At 57.1% G+C, this 17,292-nt stretch overlaps 1 protein-coding gene across 3 annotated transcripts; it reads left to right on the top strand.

Moving 5' to 3' along the window:
* Positions 1–1,464: 1,464 nt before the first annotated feature.
* Positions 1,465–13,610, top strand: SLC35H1 (solute carrier family 35 member H1). Of its 3 annotated transcripts, XM_022564972.3 has the most exons (11): positions 1,506–1,523; positions 4,521–4,599; positions 5,211–5,592; positions 5,966–6,116; positions 6,989–7,052; positions 7,710–7,782; positions 8,311–8,479; positions 8,556–8,639; positions 10,928–11,103; positions 12,216–12,345; positions 12,663–13,610. In XM_022564972.3, the coding sequence occupies exons 3-11, from the start codon at positions 5,473–5,475 to the stop codon at positions 12,794–12,796; spliced, it is 1,101 nt and encodes a 366-aa protein (XP_022420680.1). In that variant the 5' UTR covers positions 1,506–1,523; positions 4,521–4,599; positions 5,211–5,472; the 3' UTR covers positions 12,797–13,610. The 3 variants fall into 3 exon arrangements, with proteins under 3 accessions (XP_030618763.1, XP_022420680.1, XP_089753117.1); XM_030762903.2 differs by lacking the exon at positions 4,521–4,599 and having other exon boundaries at positions 1,465–1,523; XM_089896991.1 differs by lacking the exon at positions 1,506–1,523 and having other exon boundaries at positions 4,127–4,599.
* Positions 13,611–17,292: the final 3,682 nt, after the last annotated feature.

Raw genomic sequence — 17,292 nt, 5'->3', positions numbered from 1 at the left:
CTCCTCTTCAGCGACCCTGCCCCACATGCACATGCCTGCACACACACGTACACGTACACACACCCCTGCTGGTTAAGGATGCTCACAGACTGTCACACCAGGACAAAGTGCTTTCCAGTCAGGCCTGCCAGGTATAGCAGGGAAAGGCATACTGCACACCCTCGAGGACATGGCCTCCCTCTCCTCCCTGCCAGGGACACAGCCAGGGAACAGCTCGAGTACTAGTGCCTGACAAAGAAGACATGTTCTTCACACTGTGTGTTGCTGGTGCTTAGTGCCCAGCCTGCCAGCTGGTGTTCTACACTGTCTCTGTCGCTCAAACCTCAGCCTTGGTAGCTGGGAGGCTTGAATGAGGGCGGTGATGAAGTAGATACTTTATCTTGCCTCTGAAGGAGAAGGGGGCGAGGACAAGCGCTTTCAAAAGGCATAGAAAGTACGTGCAGCCTTGGGGAGTCAATAAAGCCAAGAGCTTGGGTGCCATTGTGGGTGTTGGTAAGTGCTGAATGAACGAAGGCCTGGTGATGCCAGCTGGTGCGGGCGGGGCAGCAGCGGTTTGCATAAGGAACTGCTTACACTCTGGCCTTGGGCCTTCTGTTCAGAGAGGCCAGGGAGCCCAGCTGAGTCACTTGCAAGGACTCCTGTTTGCAGCCAGCCTTAGAGCCACAGTCCAGGAGGGGCAAAAAGTCCCAAACTGGGCTTCACTCTGCAACCCTAGCCTGCCCTGGCCTAAATGGTTCTCTCTCTCTCGAACTGCTCTGACCCTTTTAATCCATCCTGAAAGATGAGTAAGACCTCAACTCCCTAGCTGGCATTTTGGGGACTACTGCAACTTGCCCCTTGGCTACTTTTCCAACCATGGTTTTTGTTAACTCTCCTTATAAACAAGTGGACTCCAAGCCAGGCTCCAGCCTTCTCCTCGCCTCCTTATTTCCTCTTGTCTGGGATGCTCTCCCCTTACTCAACTTAATGAAATTGAGATCATTCTTATAAAGTTTTCAGGCCCACGGAAGATGTTTCACAAATGTTTATTATTTATTCCCTCCCACGGATCTTGTAAGTCCTAAAACTTAATGCCTCTGACATCACTCCCCAGCTGGCTTGAGCTCCCAGAAGAAAAAGCCCAGGAGAGATCCAGCTCGGTGTTTCCATCGTTGCCCAGCCCTGTGTTGGAATACGGTAAATACTTAATTTGTAAGTAGGTGATTGTTTTCTGGCTGCCCGCGATGCGCAGGGCTCCGCAGCAGGCACCGAGGCTCCAGACCGAGACCCTGGTTGAGCGCAGGAGACACAACACCGAACGGGGGGAGTCTCGGCGTCGGGCCCCAGGGGTCTCCCGACCAGCGGAAGCGCACAGCGTTGGGCCCCGCAGACGGCACAGGAGGACCGGCCCCTGACCGCCTCCCCGCCCCCGACACCGCCCCCTCTCGGCCCTCAGCGGCTTCCGGCAGAACTGCCCCCCCGTGGCGACGCTCGGCCTCGCACTTCCGGCAGGAGGATCCGGGCCTGGAGCTTCCGCGGCCGAGGTGAGTGGCCGCGCGGCGGCCCTTCTGCGCCCTCCCGGGGTCAGGGGGTGGACCCGGGCGGGGCTGGGAGCGGGATCCCGGCTTGGCAACGCGCGCCGCGGCTCGGGGCCCCCCGGGGAGCTCGTTATCCCGGGCCTCAGTGTCCCGGTCGTAGAGGGGTCCGGGCCTCCGCGCGCGCGCGCGCTCTCCCCGGCGTTTCCCGAGCGCCCGCGACGTGATCCAGGCGGGCATCACGCGGCCCCGGCCCTGCCCTTGGAGAGGCCGCGTCCCGCGGTGGGGTGGGAGTCGGGGATGGGCAGTGAACACGTGGACAAACAAGGAAACGTCAGGTAGTGGGAGGTGCCAGGAGGATTAGGAGGTCTCCCCCTCAACCAGGATGTTCAGCCAAGCACAGGTCTGTGGAGGAGTGTACCGGGCAGAAGGAACAGCAAATGCAGAGAAAGACACAGGCTTGATGTGTTGGACAAACGAGGGGCCAGCGTGGCGGGTGGGCGGGAGGGAAGATGAGGTTGCAGATATGGGCAGAGGCCAGAGGGTGGAAGGCCTTCCTCTTGGGCCTGCTGAGGAGTCAGGGTCAGCCCCAGAGGGCCTGGTCTGCTTTCTGTGCTCAGACCACCTCTGGGGCTGATTGGTGGACTCCAGGCTGTAGCGGGGGAGAGGAAGCAGGGACGCCAGTTAGGAGCCTCCTTGACTTTGAGAAGGTGCTCCGCGTGGGCTGGGGTGGGCATGGGGACTTTCTGCAGGTGGGGGACCTGGACTGGCTCGTTGAAGGAAGAGTAGGATTTGAACGGTGGAGGGAAGGCTTGGCAGTGTTGGAGCAGGAACCCCACTGGAAGCCAGAAGGTGCAAGAAGTCGATTCACAGGAGGGTGCAGACTGCCCTGGCATGGGAGCCCTGGGGGAACCACAGGGAGGGAGTGCCAGGAGAAAGCTCCCTTAGTGCCAACACGCCCCGTGGTTTCCTGTGGGACATCAGCAGTCGATCTCAACAGGGAGCAGTTTTGCCCCCAGGTAACAGTTGGCAACACCTGGAGACATTTTTGGTTGTCACAGCTTGGGATGAGGGGGAAGGGATGCTACAGGCACCTAGTGCGCAGAGACCAGGGATCCAGTGCACAGGACAGGCCTTCTCCCAACAAAGAATTATCTGGCCCCAAATATCAATAATGCCAAAGTTGGGAAACATTGATATAGAGGAAAGAGCATAGGCCTGAAGTGCTGTTAGATGTAGGTTTGGTGCCCCCGTGCTGCACTCTCTGGCTGGGGGAGAGGAGTCTGTGAGGGCTGCAGGCAGAAGCAGAGAGGACCGTATAGGAGGCCAGTGCATTGTGTAGGGCGGGGAGCATGGTGACTCGGATGTAGTGGTGGAGGTCAGGAGATGGGACCTTACTGGGGATAGTTTTTCAAGATAGAGGAGACAGTATTTGCTGATTGAATGTGGACCGAGGGAAAGAGGAGTTAAGGGTGAGAACAAGATTTCTGGCCTGAGTTACCAGGTGATGGTGCCCCTGGCTGAGGTGGGAAGAGGAGGTTTGGACGGAGGGTGGATGACTCCTGGAAAACAGGAGGCAGCCCTGGACAGGCTATGTGTGAGACACCTGATGTTAGATATTCAACCGAAAAGGACAAGGAGGCAGTTGGATATTCTTGTGGAGTTGAGGAGGTCGGCGAGAGGGATCCACACTGGGGAGATGTAAGCTCACATTTCAAGGAATGGGACCACATGAGATCACCTAGCACAGTGGTTCTCAACCCACTGGATACAACACCTTCTTTTGAACGACAGATACTTTGGTAACAACCCCCCTTATTATCTGCAAAAGAAATTTATGGTTAATGAAAATGGCCTACACATAATTTTTTTTTTAAAAATTGACGATCCCCTAACCATAATATAAAAGGGAAATAAAAGGAAAATAATTGATGATAAAATGTTTCAATATGTGAGTTCCTGGGCCCTGCGGTACTAGAAACTACGAAGAAGCAGTGGGTGCTTTCACCTCTGGTAGAACCTCTGGGGGTATGAAAGCCACAGTGCAGGTGGCTGCAGCCATGTCGCGTTGGCAGCTTGAAAACCATGCCTGCTGTGTCTGTAGATGAGGTCGTTTTTCCAAACTGGGAACTCGTGGTACCGTTTTATCAAAAACAGTTCAGTCTCCCCTCAGTGTACATGGTATAGGTATTATTGGACATTTTAGTGCCTAGGAGACCCATGGAAAATTTACTTTGTGTTACATGTGAAACAGAGTTGGGTTGTAAGTTCAGGGAATTATAAATAGATCTTTCACCTCTGTGGATGTTGAAGTCATGCAGGGTGCCGAACAGTTCTTAGTTATGTGGACTGTCCTTCCATATTCCCGACTCACTAAAAGCTAGGAGAGTCTCCCCAAAACAGCACAGGTTTCCAGAGTTTCCTGAAGAGAGCCACAGCCTAGGGTGTCCTCTGGGCAAAACCTTGTGCCAGCTCCCAGTTTGCCTCGGGGGAGGAGACACGGTAAGCCAGGTTCCAGAGTATAGAACTGAATGTGATTTCTCCTTTTAGAAAGGACCAGGGGTGGGGGAGGTAAGGTATGTCTGATCGGATGGTTCTAGGAAGGCTTCCAGAAGGAGGTGGCATTTCAGCAGGGGGGTAGTGTCTCAGAGGAGGAGGTGAGGCAGCAGGTGGGTCACACTGGTCCCGGGTACGCCTGGTCTCCCCAAGCCTGCGTGCTCTGGACACTCATTAGGCTTGGCTGGATTGATAGAGGGGCAGGGAGTGGTTCCCTCTGGCAAGACCCTCAGGCAGGCACTGCCTCCATGGGAGTGGTTGTTAGAGGCTAGGGCATGGGAGGTGTGGCTTTTCCGGTTTGGTTTTTGTTTTGTTTTGGTTTTTTTTTTTTGTCATGAATTTATTTTTCTGGTAAAGGATGTAAACTATGGCATATAGACTTAGCTCAAATTCTGACTGACTGGTAGTCCACGCCCTAGTACTGACCAGTTCGTTTTCAACGCCTTAAAGCCCAGATCCATCTTCTGAAAATCACGTGCCCTTTCTTGCATCGAGCCATCAAACCATAAGGGAACGCACAGTGTGCCAGGTGGGTGTAAGCTGACATGGGCACTGTGGCTCCGGTGTGCTCGGAGCGCACAGCCCCTTGGGGGACACAGCCTCACACAAGCACGATGAAGGAAAAGTAGGGGAGCCGTGGGAGCAGCCTGTATCTCAGGGGGGCCCATGTGGGGGGCGGTGCTCCCTGAGGAAATGCCATTCGAGCTGAAGATAAGTAGGATCTGCTGAGGAAGGAATGAAGGGTGGGCAGAGCGTTCAGCTCCCTGGGGCAGCAGGAAAGAGCCCGATGTGTTTGGGAAAAGGAAAGCCCTGTGGCAGGACGAGGACACCAAGAGTCTGGCAGGGCGGAGCAGGCCTTCTTAGCCAGGGGAGGGTTTTGGTCTTTATCGTAGGAGCCTGGGAGCTACTGAAGGGATGCAGTCTTCTCTGACATGATCAGATTTACATTTTTAAAAGGTCACTTTGGTGGAAATTCATGGAGAACAGCTTGAAGTGACAGGAGAGTGGACGTGACAGGGAGCTGTGCGTCCTGCAGTCCTGTCCGCTTCGCTCCACTCTCCGCGGGCCAGGGCTGGGGAGGACACGTGGGGTAGCCCTCCCCCTGCCAGAGCCACCGGAACGGCCTTTTCCTCTTTCTAGCCTCAGCCCCGGGGTCCGGCGAGTCGTGTACGCAGTTGATCATGGAGAGGGTCGGCTCGGGCCACCAGCCCCTTAGGTGAGGACAGAGTCTAGGGCTCAGGGGACGCTTCCCGATCATGGAGGCAGCGAGAGCGCCAGCCAGGAGACGCGCTTGTTGAAAGTCGCGGGTCCAGCTCGACTGGCCCTTCCTGCGGGCCCTGCGGGCATCTTCAGGAGAGGTCCGCCCCCACTGACCAGAGCCAGGGAGCTGCACCTTCCACGGATGGGGAGGTGGGCCCTCGACGTGGCCTTTGTGTGGAGGGCGGTGTTGACTCTGGGGCTGGTCCTTCTCTACTACTGCTTCTCCATCGGCATCACCTTCTACAACAAGTGGCTGACCAAGGTAACGCGGGGGCCTCGCCAGCCCGGCCGGGTAGGAGATGGCTGTGGCCAGGACTACAGCGCCCCCCAGTATTTAACAGCAGGGAGGCATGGGCTTCAACCAGTCACACTGGAAGCCACTCCCACCAGTGATGCGACAGGGCCATGCCAGGGATTCCCCTTAAATATTGGGATGGAGGGGAAATCAGGAGAGGGGGAGGCACGCAGGATGAGCTGGGGAGCCGTGGGGTTCCTAAGGCCCCTTGTACACTGCGGCGCCCTCAGCGCCCCGCCGCCAGGTAGAGGCGAGGAGGGAGGCGGGAGGCGGGAGCCAGGGGCTGGCAGCAGGCAGTAACAGCACCGCCGTCTGTGCTCTGTGCTTGGGCTCCATACAGAGCTTCCACTTCCCCCTCTTCATGACCATGCTGCACCTGGCTGTGATCTTCCTGTTCTCTGCCCTGTCCAGGGCCCTGGTTCAGTGCTCCAGCCACAGGGCCCGTGTGGTGCTGAGCTGGACCGACTACCTCAGAAGAGTGGCTCCCACAGGTACGTGCCCGCGGGCTGGTCCGGGGAGGGCCCTGGAGGCAGGAGGGAGCTCGGGAAGCCAGAGGCCCGGACCAGAAGGAAGGAAGCCTCTGTGGCTTGAAGCTTAGGCTCTCCCGGCCACGCTGCGGGGGGGGGGGATGCGGGGGCCGTGCAGCAGTGGCCGGTCGTTCCCACGCCCTTGAACACACACACCGAGCAGGTACCAAGGCCTGGAGACAGTAGTGAGCAGGGCACAGGGTGCCTGCCCTCGGGCAGCAGAGGGGGCGCCTGGGGGCCACGGGGCACAGGGGAGGATTTCCGGAGCAGGGGCTGAGTGGGCTGAGACCCGGAGGGGGAGTTGACGGGAGGCACTCGTGTGCCTGGGTGAGGTTGCTGCGTGGGTAGGTCTGAGAGGGAACTGAAAGTGTCTCGAGAGGCTGAGGACTCAGCGTTGGTAGGAGGAAGGGGGAGAGAGGCGAACCGAGAAGGTGGCCGGGCCAGATCCTGGAGGGCCAGGTCCTCCGAGAGGAGTGTGTGTTTCATCCTGAGAGAGGCGGGAGCCACTCTGCAGAGTTTCCAGTCGGGGAGCATCAGGGTCCGATTAACACCCCTCCCTCCTCAGGGGGACGTTCCAAGTATTCAACAAGTGGGAGCTGCAGTGGCCGCAGCCGGTCAGGTGGAGGATTGCCGCCCCCTCCCCTTTTGGGGGGGGGGGCCAGGAGTTAACCCTTCAGTTGCTGGGTAGAAAGGAAGGCGGGCAGGACCCCAGAGAAAGGCAGGCCTACAGGCCACGGCAGGGGGCGTTCGGGCGCCTCACGGAGAGGTGTGCTCACTGCGGGCACCCGCGCGGGCCTGCCCTGGCTGCGTGTCCGGTGGGGCCCGTGTCTCCGCAGCACTGGCAACGGCGCTTGACGTGGGCTTGTCCAACTGGAGCTTCCTCTACATCACCGTCTCACTGTGAGTACCGGCCACGCCCACCACCGCCCTGGGGGCTCTCTGTCCAGCACCGTGTCTGTGTGCCCGGCGACGGGCCAGCCATCACACTGCCCTCTGGGACCCAACCCCCTTGCTCTCTCCGCGCCTCCCTGGCACCCAGCAGCTCGCCTGGAAGTTGCCAGCCTCTGCAGTGAGCCAGGCACGGAGGGGGGGTGTCGTGCCTCCCTGCCAGGTGGCCTGGGGAATCCGGGGGCTCAGACGGAATGGTGACAGGGCAGCGGAGAAAGGGGCACAGAGGGGCAGGCGGAACAGTTATTTTCTTATCTCAGATTTTGCGCTGCAGCGAGCACAGCCTCTGCCTTCTCTCTTTCTCCCCTTCTCTCCTTCTTCCCGCCTCGTCGTGGTCTGCACTGAGGGGTCGGTAAATAACAGGACTCAGGAAGCTCAGTTTCTCCCTGGTGGTAATCAGAGGCCTCTTAGGCATAGATTTCTTCCGATTAAAGGTCAGGTATCATCCCAGATGACTCAGGCCGCCTTACTTTGGTCTTTGTATCCAGATTGCCCTGCTGCCCTCAGGGAAGTCAGGGGTCTCCTCCCGACCCTTTGCAGCCCACTGATTGTGCTGTGGGTCCGTGCCCCCAGCTGCAGCGGTGTGTCACGGGTGACTTCCCCTCGCAGGTACACGATGACCAAATCCTCGGCTGTCCTCTTCATCCTGATCTTCTCTCTGATCTTCAAGCTGGAGGAGCTGGTGAGGCCCCAGCTTTTCTTGTGTTCCTCCTACCCCCACAGATGCTAAGAATAACAAGGGGAACCTGAGCAGTGGCTTGTCACTGCGTGTGACCGAGGAGATAAGCCCAGCCCAGGTGGCGCTAACTCGCTGAGGAAAGACCTAGACACAGGGCGCTACTGAGAATATTCAGAAACCGGTATGGCAGGAGCAGTGACCAAAGGAGACAGGGTTCAAGGGGCAGCGGGTCCTGCGGGCTTCCTGCTGTACAGCAAGAACCCTTTGCTTCCTGGGTCCGGGGGGGCCACTGGGGCCACGTGGGGACCTAGGACAGCTGTAGGGAAGCACTGCCGTATTTCAGGATCTCGGTACATGCTAGCTGGACGTCAGCCCTGCTACACCGACGGGCAGGGGCTGGCCAGGACCCCAGGGTGGGGCAGGTAGAAGGGTGTCTCGCCCCAGGGGCAGCCAAGGTGGCTGCTGGCCCCCAAACTCTGGGTGTGAACTTGAGACCCCCAAGGTGGTTGCAACTGCTCCCCATCCTTTCAGCGTGCGGCGCTGGTCTTGGTGGTTCTTCTCATCGCCGGGGGCCTCTTCATGTTCACCTACAAGTCCACACAGTTCAACGCTGAGGGCTTTGCCTTGGTGCTGGGTGCCTCGTTCATCGGGGGTATTCGCTGGACACTCACGCAGATGCTCCTGCAGAAGGCGGAACTTGGTGAGTGAGGGGCCTAGGCACCAGGCGGGGTGAAGGCGGGCCAGGCCTGATGGCTCGCCCGTGTCCCTTTCTGCAGGGCTCCAGAACCCCATCGACACCATGTTCCACCTGCAGCCACTCATGTTTCTGGGGCTCTTCCCTCTCTTTGCCGTATTTGAAGGTACGTGGGGTCGTCCACCTCGGGGGCACTTCAGTGCAGCAAAGCTCCCATCCCCGCTCCAAGCCTGTCACTGTGGTAGCTGCAGAGGTTACGGAGATCAGAGATGGTGGTCCCTTCCCTGGCAGTGCCTGGTTTGGGGGCTGGACAGACACTTAAACCAAATGGCTGGAATCCAGCACATAAATGCTACGTAGAAAGCGCATGTAGAATAAGTACACCAGGCGGTGATGACGGTGAATGCAGACAGCCCTAAAGGTATGCCAGGGCTGTTCTGATCAATTTAAGCGTATTAACTCCTTTAATACTCCCCCAAAGCCTGTGTGCCAGTGCTGTTACTGCCCCATCGTGCAGATGAAAGAAGCTGAGGCAGAGAGAAGTAGAGATAGCCTTGCCCAAGGTCCCATGGCTCGTAAACACACCTGAATTTGGATCCAGCAGCTGGCTCCGGCGTCCTTCCTCTTAACCATGATGCGTTCTTTCTTTTAGAAGGAGCACAGGGTCATGAATTGCTCCAGGATGGTGGGGTGGAAAGGCAGGTCAAGGCTTCCCAGACAGTGCATTTTGGAGAATGAATGGGATTTTGACAGCCTGATGGGGGCGGGCGTCCCAGGAAGGGGGAACAGTAGGTTCAGACGTGGGGAGACGTGTCGGGGATTGGCCTTGGCCGAGTGCACAATTCTGGGGCAAGGGAGAGGGGGAGGGGAGAGGGCGGCACACAGGAGCCCAGGCAGGTGAGCAGTGTCTCCCAGAGCAGAGGCAGGATGATGTGTCAAGGCTGGGGGGCTGGGGGAAGGGGAGGCAGGGGGCCCACCGCCTTCCTTTCCCCAGTGTTTTGGAACGAGTCTTCGTCCCCTATCTGTTTATCCTTCCTCTCTGAGTGCCTTCTGTCCTCGGGGTTATTACAGAGAATTCTGTCCCACGTCCATTTAAGTTCCAAGCAGTGAAGTGTCTCAGACCTCTCGGAGAAGATTATTCTGCAGCTCCGTTGTCCAGGAAACTTCTGTTCTGCAGCCTCCTTTTTTCTTCCCTTTTAAAATCTCTCTCCACTCCTTCCTTACGCCCCCTTCACCAGACGCCACACTCTGCCTCCCTTCCTGGGTGCTCACACCATTCCCCCGTCTCTGCAGACCCCCACCCGAGAGCCCCTGCTGGGCATCACTTAGCAGAGCTGCAGGGGTTTAGCTCCTTTAATCTTTTCTGGTAAGTTAATCCCCCAGCACCTTCATTACTTACGCTGCTCTTCCCCGAACCCCCTTCGGTTTGCCAGCGCCTTTGCCGCACTGCTAAGCCCAGCACCAGACAAGATGTCCTACCTCGGGGGGCTGTTTCCCCGGGGGGGGGCTGTCGCTCTGCATTTCTTTGGTGCTTCCCCCCCCAAATCTCACAGGACCCGGCCAGTCTCCTGCTCCCACAGGCGTCCATTTGCTGAGTCGGGGGTTCAGCTTCACGCCTGCTTCTATACCAGGGGCCTTTCCTGCAGGGAAGGGAACCATTCTCTCAGATGGGCAGTGTCGGAGGGCCAAGGGTCCTCTGAAAGTCTAAGCGCAACTTGGTGCGTGGAGGCCTGTGTGGGTGTCTCTGGAACAAGGGGCCGTGGTTTTGTCAGGTCTTTGTACGCATGTGTGTTTACTTTTTGAGAACTGTTCATCAAATTATATTCTCTGGTCTAGTCCCAACCCTTTCATTTAATCAGTGGGGGAACTGTGGTCCAGAAAGGGGGCATGTCTTGGCTAAACCCCACAGCTTTGTAACTAAATGGAGAAGGTTTGTACAGATAGAGTTTCATCCCTGTTTAGAGGCGACCCACCTGAAATTAAGGTACTCCTCCAGTGGCCCAGGACATTGACAGTCCTCATGTGATGGGCTGTCCCGTCTCTCTGTGGCCCACTGGGTATCACAGCTGCCAAGGCCACATGAAGTCACCCTCCCCCACCCCTCCTCCCCCAAAGACGGGCAGGTACATGACGTATGAAGGAGCAAGGCGCTTCTGCCCGATTTCCTCTGCAGTGCCAGCCCCCTCTACTCTAGCCCAGAGGCTCAGAAGCCTCCCCATCACTCCCTATAAGGATCCCTGGCTTGTATTGCCCCGGGGCTTCCCCAAGTCTCAGGCCACCTCCGTGGGACTCTGGCACCTTCCGTGCTTGTGCTCAGGGCCTCAGACAGGCAGCGGGTGCAGGGAGTGTGCAGTGCAGCAGGGCAAAGCTCACCCGGCTGCCGGGTAGGGCGAGGCCGCCCAGGCAGGCACACCCGGGACATGGCCTCCCGCTCTCTCCTCCCATTGCTTCCAGGTCTCCATTTGTCCACATCTGAGAAAATCTTCCGTTTCCAGGACACAGGGCTGCTCCTGCGGGTACTTGGGAGCCTCTTCCTTGGCGGGATTCTCGCCTTTGGTTTGGGCTTCTCTGAGTTCCTCCTGGTCTCCAGAACCTCCAGCCTCACTCTCTCCATTGCCGGCATTTTTAAGGTACAGTCTTGGAGGTGACTCCAGCCCTGTCTCAGAGGGGAGACCCCTGAGGGTGTCCCAGCTCCTACATCCCAGAGCCCTGCAGAGAAGAGACGGAAGTGCCTAGTTAGGGTGCTGCGCACTCTGCTGTCACCTGCACTCCTTCCATCACCATGGCCGTGTGAGGTGGGGATGCACATCCCTGCTTCACAGATGGGGAAACAGACATGAAGAGCTGCTCGTACCCAAGGATATACAGCTAGGAGGTAGCCGAGTGGGATTCAAAGCCAGTTCTGACTCCACCAGTCCTGGGATGCATCTACGGTTTACCAGGAATGCCAGCTCTGGTCATTTGGCAGTGACCTGGAGCCAGGATTGAGAAGCCCCCAGTCAGACTCATTAGCGTAGAGTTCTGTGATTCATTGGTAATGTCTGCCATGGGCACAGTAAGGGATGGTTTTATCACGCGTGCCTTGCATTCGCCAATCCTGCCTTTACTGCTGTCCAGCAGCACCCCTACCCTCTCCTCTCATCACTTCTCCCCTTCCTTCCCCCACCCTCTCTCACTCCTTCCTGCTCAGGGCCATGGACCAGGCAGACACTGATACTGGAGCAGTGTTGCCTAAAACCAGAAGTATAGGGTTCCCCGAGGGTCTTGCCAACCAAATGATGAGGCATAAGCTGTGCTTCTCAGAATGCATCATCTGACAGGTCCCATTTGCAGTCAGTGTGTACGAAAAACCCCGTGAGCAGTGTGCGTCCTGTAGAGCCCAGTGTGACTTCATTCCCCTGCGGCAGCAGAGGCTGTCCATCCGCAGGCGCCTTCTGGAAGGGCAGCTTCCTCCACTTCTGTGGGCATGGCTGTGGGCTTGCTACCCTGTGCTCCCAGCCTGCATTTGTTTGCCAGTCCTGACAGCCCTGTGAAAAGCACCTCCTCCTGCTGCATCTCAGTAACACAAAGGGGGAAAAAGCGTCACAGGCTGGTTCGCTGAGCTTGGGGAGGCTTCCACCTTTGCCTTGCAGGCCAGCCTGCCCAGGCCCCGGGAGTTTTGGCAGGTCTGGCTCTACCCTGTGGGTGTGCCCGGGGCCCCTGCCCTCCGCCTCCTCCTCCTGAGCACGTCCCCTTCCTGCAGGAAGTCTGCACTTTGCTGTTGGCAGCTCATCTGCTGGGCGATCAGATCAGTCTCTTGAACTGGCTGGGCTTCGCCCTCTGCCTCTCGGGAATATCCCTGCACATCGCCCTCAAAGCCCTGCATTCCAGAGGTAACCAGAGCCCTGATGTCTCCTGATGACGTTTTCCCCGTGACTCTTAGCTCCACAGGCTCCCCTCCGCCAGCCCTGCCAGGAAGAGGCAGGTGGCTCTTGACTCCCCAAAGCAGTTGCAGTCTGGTCTGCACAGTTCAGCTGCCTCTGCACCGGCTGTCCCTCTCATTGAGGAAGTTTGCCTGGTGATTCTCCACCGCCACTCCTCCGAGAAGTCACAGGGACCGTCTCCGGGGGGTGGATGGGGGCCTGGGGGCCTCAGCACATGCTCACGTCAGGCCACACCGGGTCTGTAACTGGGCTGCCTCTGTCCGCAGGTGACAGCGGCCCTAAGCCCATGAAGGGGCTGGGCTCCAGCCCCGACCTGGAGCTGCTGCTCCGGACCAGCCAGCCGGAGGAAGAGGACAACGAAGAGGAGGAGGGGCGCTTTGTGGCCCAGGGGCAGCAGTGACCAGCCAGGGCGCAGCTTGGAAGCAGGCTGCTCCCCAGCCTTCACACCTGTCGGCAGCTCGGGGACCCGGGTGGCCCCTCCCAGCCGCTGGGGAGCAGCAGGCCGGGGTCTCCCAGGCTGGCCTCAAGAGCACGTGACCACGTGGTGGGCCAGGGCAGGGAGTTGGTCAAACAGGGGTGAGCGCCAGGCCAGCCTCAGACCTGGCTGGAGCGGGGCCCAAGCGGTGCTGGCGTCGCAGCCACTTGCCAGGCTCTGAGAGCCAAGGTGGTGATTTCAGAGGTACAACGGGTTTGGACTATGGGCCAGTTAGGAACGGGAGATGGAGAAGATGGGGCCTCATCGCCTGGAGAGCATCTTTTCTCAGAGAGCAGATCTATTTATAGTTTGGAAATAAAGGGTTTACGGTCTGCCGGCCACCTTGTGTTGCCTGGAGGTATGGGGGCAGGCAGGGAGGCGTGGGCCTGACCTCTCCCCTCCTTTCCCTGCCTGGGACCTTCCTGGGGGGGACTGGTCATACTCCAGGCCTCCCATGTCTCTCATGCTCCTGTTTGAGCCCCAGTGCCCTCTCTTAGGGCCCCACCACACCTGCAGGCAGGAAAAAATAGGTACCGAGTTTCATATCCTGGGGACTTTAATGCTTTCACAGCCTGATTTGAATATTGACTCTGTCACTTACTAGCTGTGTGACCTTAAGCAAATTACTTAACCTCTCTGTACCACGGTTTTTTCATCTGTGAAATGGGGATAATAATTATCTCAGAGTTGTTCTGAGGGTCAAGTCAATATTGGTAACAGATTAAATGTCATTTAAGTATGTATTTTGAAATTTCTTTAACAGCCACAGGAACGAGACCCTAAACGAGCGGCCGTGCTAGGATTCACGGCCAGGACAGTATGCCTACGTGCTTGTCCATGGACCTTACACAGAAGGGTTATGGGCCTCTGGGACCTGGGCCTTCTGCTCACCTACCTTGGGCAAGTCGCACCACCCTTCTAGACTGCAGTCCTCTTTATAAAATGGAGAGGGAGGAGGTGAGATGCCAGCTCTGATGCGCGATGGTTCTGAGGCCTGGTCTGCTCCTGTGAGCTGTTCCCCTGCCTTGTGAGAGCTGCTGGCCAGTGGTCCTTCCGGGCACAAGTGCTTTTAGGCACTCACAGCAGGTGGCGCCATTGCACCATGCTTCGGCTCCTGGAAGTGCCCGACCTGCCGCCACTATCCAAACTCAGGCAGGGGTCGTGGGAGGAGGACCCACCCTGGTGTCTTCCGGTAGAGAGACTAGGACGGGACTTGTTGTGAATTGTTCTAATCAGATCAGAGCCACACCAGCCCAGTCCATCAAGCCTAGGAGAGCGTTCATACTTTAGAAGTGGGTCAGCGAACCTTCTCTGTAAAGGGCCAGATAGTAAATATTTTCCATCTGGGGGCCATATGGTCCCTGTTGCAGCTGCTCAGGTCTGCTGTTGTAGCAGGAAAGCAGCCACAGAGATACAGGAGCAAAAGGGCACGGCTGCGTTCCAGTGGAAGCTTGCGTATAAAACCAGGGTTCAGCTTGTCGGCTGGAGTTTGCCAGCCCCTGCTGTGGAGGAGTCCTTAGGAATGACTGAGTCCCACTCTCCGTCTTACGGCTAGGGAAACTGAGGCCCAGGAGGGCGCAGTGACTAGCCTGAGGTCTCCAGAGCCTCTGGCTCAGGAGGAATTAGAACCAAGGTCTCCTGCTACCAGTTCAGCTTCACAATGCAGACTTCTGCAAATGGAGGTGTGACACCCAGGGCTTCCCTGAGGCGGTGTCTTACCTGGTTCCTGCACCTCTGCCCCCCTTGGATGCTGCAAGCTCAGAGGCTAGGATTAAAGGAAGCTTGCGTTCTACACTGGATGACCTGGGGAGAGCCAGCAGGCGGAAGGAGCCAGGGTCCTCCCTGCCTCTGCCAGAGAGGCTGCTTGGGATGCAGGATGCTCTGGCGGTGGGGAGAGGCTGCCAGAGCCCCGCTGGCTCAGGTGGATGAGAGCTTCCTGTCTGCTCTCCCCTCCATCTCCCTCTCCTCGCACAGGGAGCAAGGTGTTGTCTGGTGCAGTAATTACAGGGTGCAGAGTGGGGGGGCCCCCACTACCTGCATGTTGGGTTCAATGACAGCCCCTCACTTAGCAGCAATTACTAGTCAAGCCTGGAGGAGGGCTCCCTCTCCTCCTCCCCCACCCAGCCCGCCCAATCGCCTGGCCTCCAGGGCCAGACAGCGTCACCCTCAGCTTTGAGCCCTGGAAGCACCCATGCTGTCTGCAGCCATTGCATCTCAGGGCTGCAGTGTCACCATGGCAACTCGGTGCTTGCACAGGTTGAAGGAAGCTGAGGATGTGACTTGTCTCTCCAAGGCTGTGGCATCTGTCCCCACGAAGCCTCCAGCTCCAGGGCTTCTGCTGAGGAGGGAGCGGGGGAGGAGGTGCTGACCTCCAGCTTTGAGTTTTAAGTGCTTACATGCCCACCGCCTCTCCCAGGGGCCTCCAGTGGAAGGAAGGTTAATGCCCCCAGTATATGAGCATGTCTGCAGTCGGGGGGCGTGGTGGGGGTGAGAACGAGCTGGGGTTTGCCCGTGGGAGAAAGTTGAGACATCAGGCTGGACCTAGAATACCTTCATCCTAATTCTGGTACCTCCCCTGTCAGGAGGGCTCAGGGGACCACCTCCATCTGTTTCTGCTCTGTTCTGCTGAGAAAAACCTCAACATTCCAGTGGCTTGAGAGCAGTTACGTGGCACCAAGAGAATTGTCTTCGTGGTCCCTGCCCCAGCCTGCTGCGTCAGGGACTAGCGACGGACCGAGTGGGGTCCCGACCTTGCAGTCGAGAGAGCTGAGGGTGGGGACTCCCAGATCATCCATTTGTGTCGACAGCATTCAGTGAGCGCTGGCTGTGTGCCAGACACCAGCAGACCTGGGATAGAGACATTTGTCCTTGGAGAGACGGCAAATGGGGCCATCATTCCTTCCAGCCCAGGGAAGCGCTGAGGCGCAGGGGACGAAGGAAATGGAGAGGAGAACAGAGTGGACGTTCACCGGGCACCTCCTGGGCCTCTCACATCGGTTATGTAATCGCTAACAACCCAGTGCCGTAGGAATTGCTTGTACCTATTTCATAGCTGTGGAAACGAAGCTCGTAGACGTTAAGCACAATAGTGCCTAAGAACACAGCCTCAGCACTCCACTAGACCTGGGTTCACATCTCCCCTTGGCCTTGAGGTGAGCTGTGCGTCTTGGGCATGTCGCTGACCCCCCTGAACCTGTGTCCTTCTTTATAAAGATAGAATGACTATATATATATATATATATATATATATATATATATATATATACACATCTCCTAATGAAGCTGTTGTGAAGATGAAGTGAAATCGTGTATATAAAGCAGTTAGCACATACCGGGCACATAGTAATAACCATTCAGCAAATTTCAGCCAGCAATGGGGAGGTGAGGTAACTTGCCTGGGAGACAAAGCAAGTGAGAGGAGCAAGCATTGGGGTCCTGGCCTTTTGAGGTCACCATCCCTGCTGCAATGCCTGGGACGGTGGACACTTCATACATATTTGTTTCATGAAGGAGTTTCCAATAGTGGAAACTAAAGTGAGGGTTTTTCTGGGTTCTGGGGACCAGTCTAACTTCTAAATGATTTGCTCTACAAGAAAAGGCTGTCCCTCACCACCACCCATCCCTGCCAGCCTCCAGCCTCCCAGCCTCCCAGCCTCCCAGCCATCCCCTTGAGCCTCCACCCTAGCCACACAGCACTGACATCAGCCAGGCCCCTTTGACCTTGCTCTGTAGTAACCAGTTAGCTTGACCTCTGTTCCCATGGTTAGGTACCCAGAAACGGGCCCACAGCCCTGGTCCTGCTGGCATCCTGCCAAAGGGTTCATCTTTTTCTCCTGGATGTCTGATGAGAACTCTCCTGCGGGGACAACAGAGGGACAGAACAGAGAAGCAGGAGAAAATGCATTCAAATGCATTCAGTAAATGTTTCTGGAGCATCTACAACACGCCCTGCCCAGTGAGAGCTGCTGGAGATACAGCAGGCCTTAAGGTGCTGTTGCTGTCCTCAAGGAACTTTTGCAGGGCTTTTAAATCTAATGGGTCCCCTGGGAAATATACTCAGAGGTAAAGATTAAAGTGTAAGATGTTGTTTAGAATATGGTCTTGGGAAAAACACCTGGGGAAGGGAGGCAAAGGAGGCAGGTCTCGGCAGAGGGAGAAGTCGAGCTTCGAGGCAGTTCCGACAAAGGCCTCAGTCAACCCCATGGGGAACTTTGGAGCTGGGATGACCCTTCAGGGTTGTCCCAAGTTGGGGTGAGAAATTCAGGCCTTTGCACTTCCACATTGATCTGTCTTGGAATTGGGCCTACCCTGGAAGGAGGCATGTTTTCTTCCAATCAAGACAATCTCCAAAGAGGGCTGACAGCTGAGGGCTGCCTTCCAGCCACGCTGGGGTAGTAAGTCTCTCATACTCAATGGGGCGA

Source organism: Delphinapterus leucas, chromosome 15 (genome assembly GCF_059928025.1).
Source record: "Delphinapterus leucas isolate spDelLeu-1000000601 "Yukka" chromosome 15, BTC_Dleu_Yukka2, whole genome shotgun sequence".
Lineage (NCBI taxonomy): Eukaryota > Metazoa > Chordata > Mammalia > Artiodactyla > Monodontidae > Delphinapterus > Delphinapterus leucas.
The sequence above is the reverse complement of the archived record's forward strand: the minus strand, read 5'-3'. Positions and strand labels throughout refer to the sequence as shown.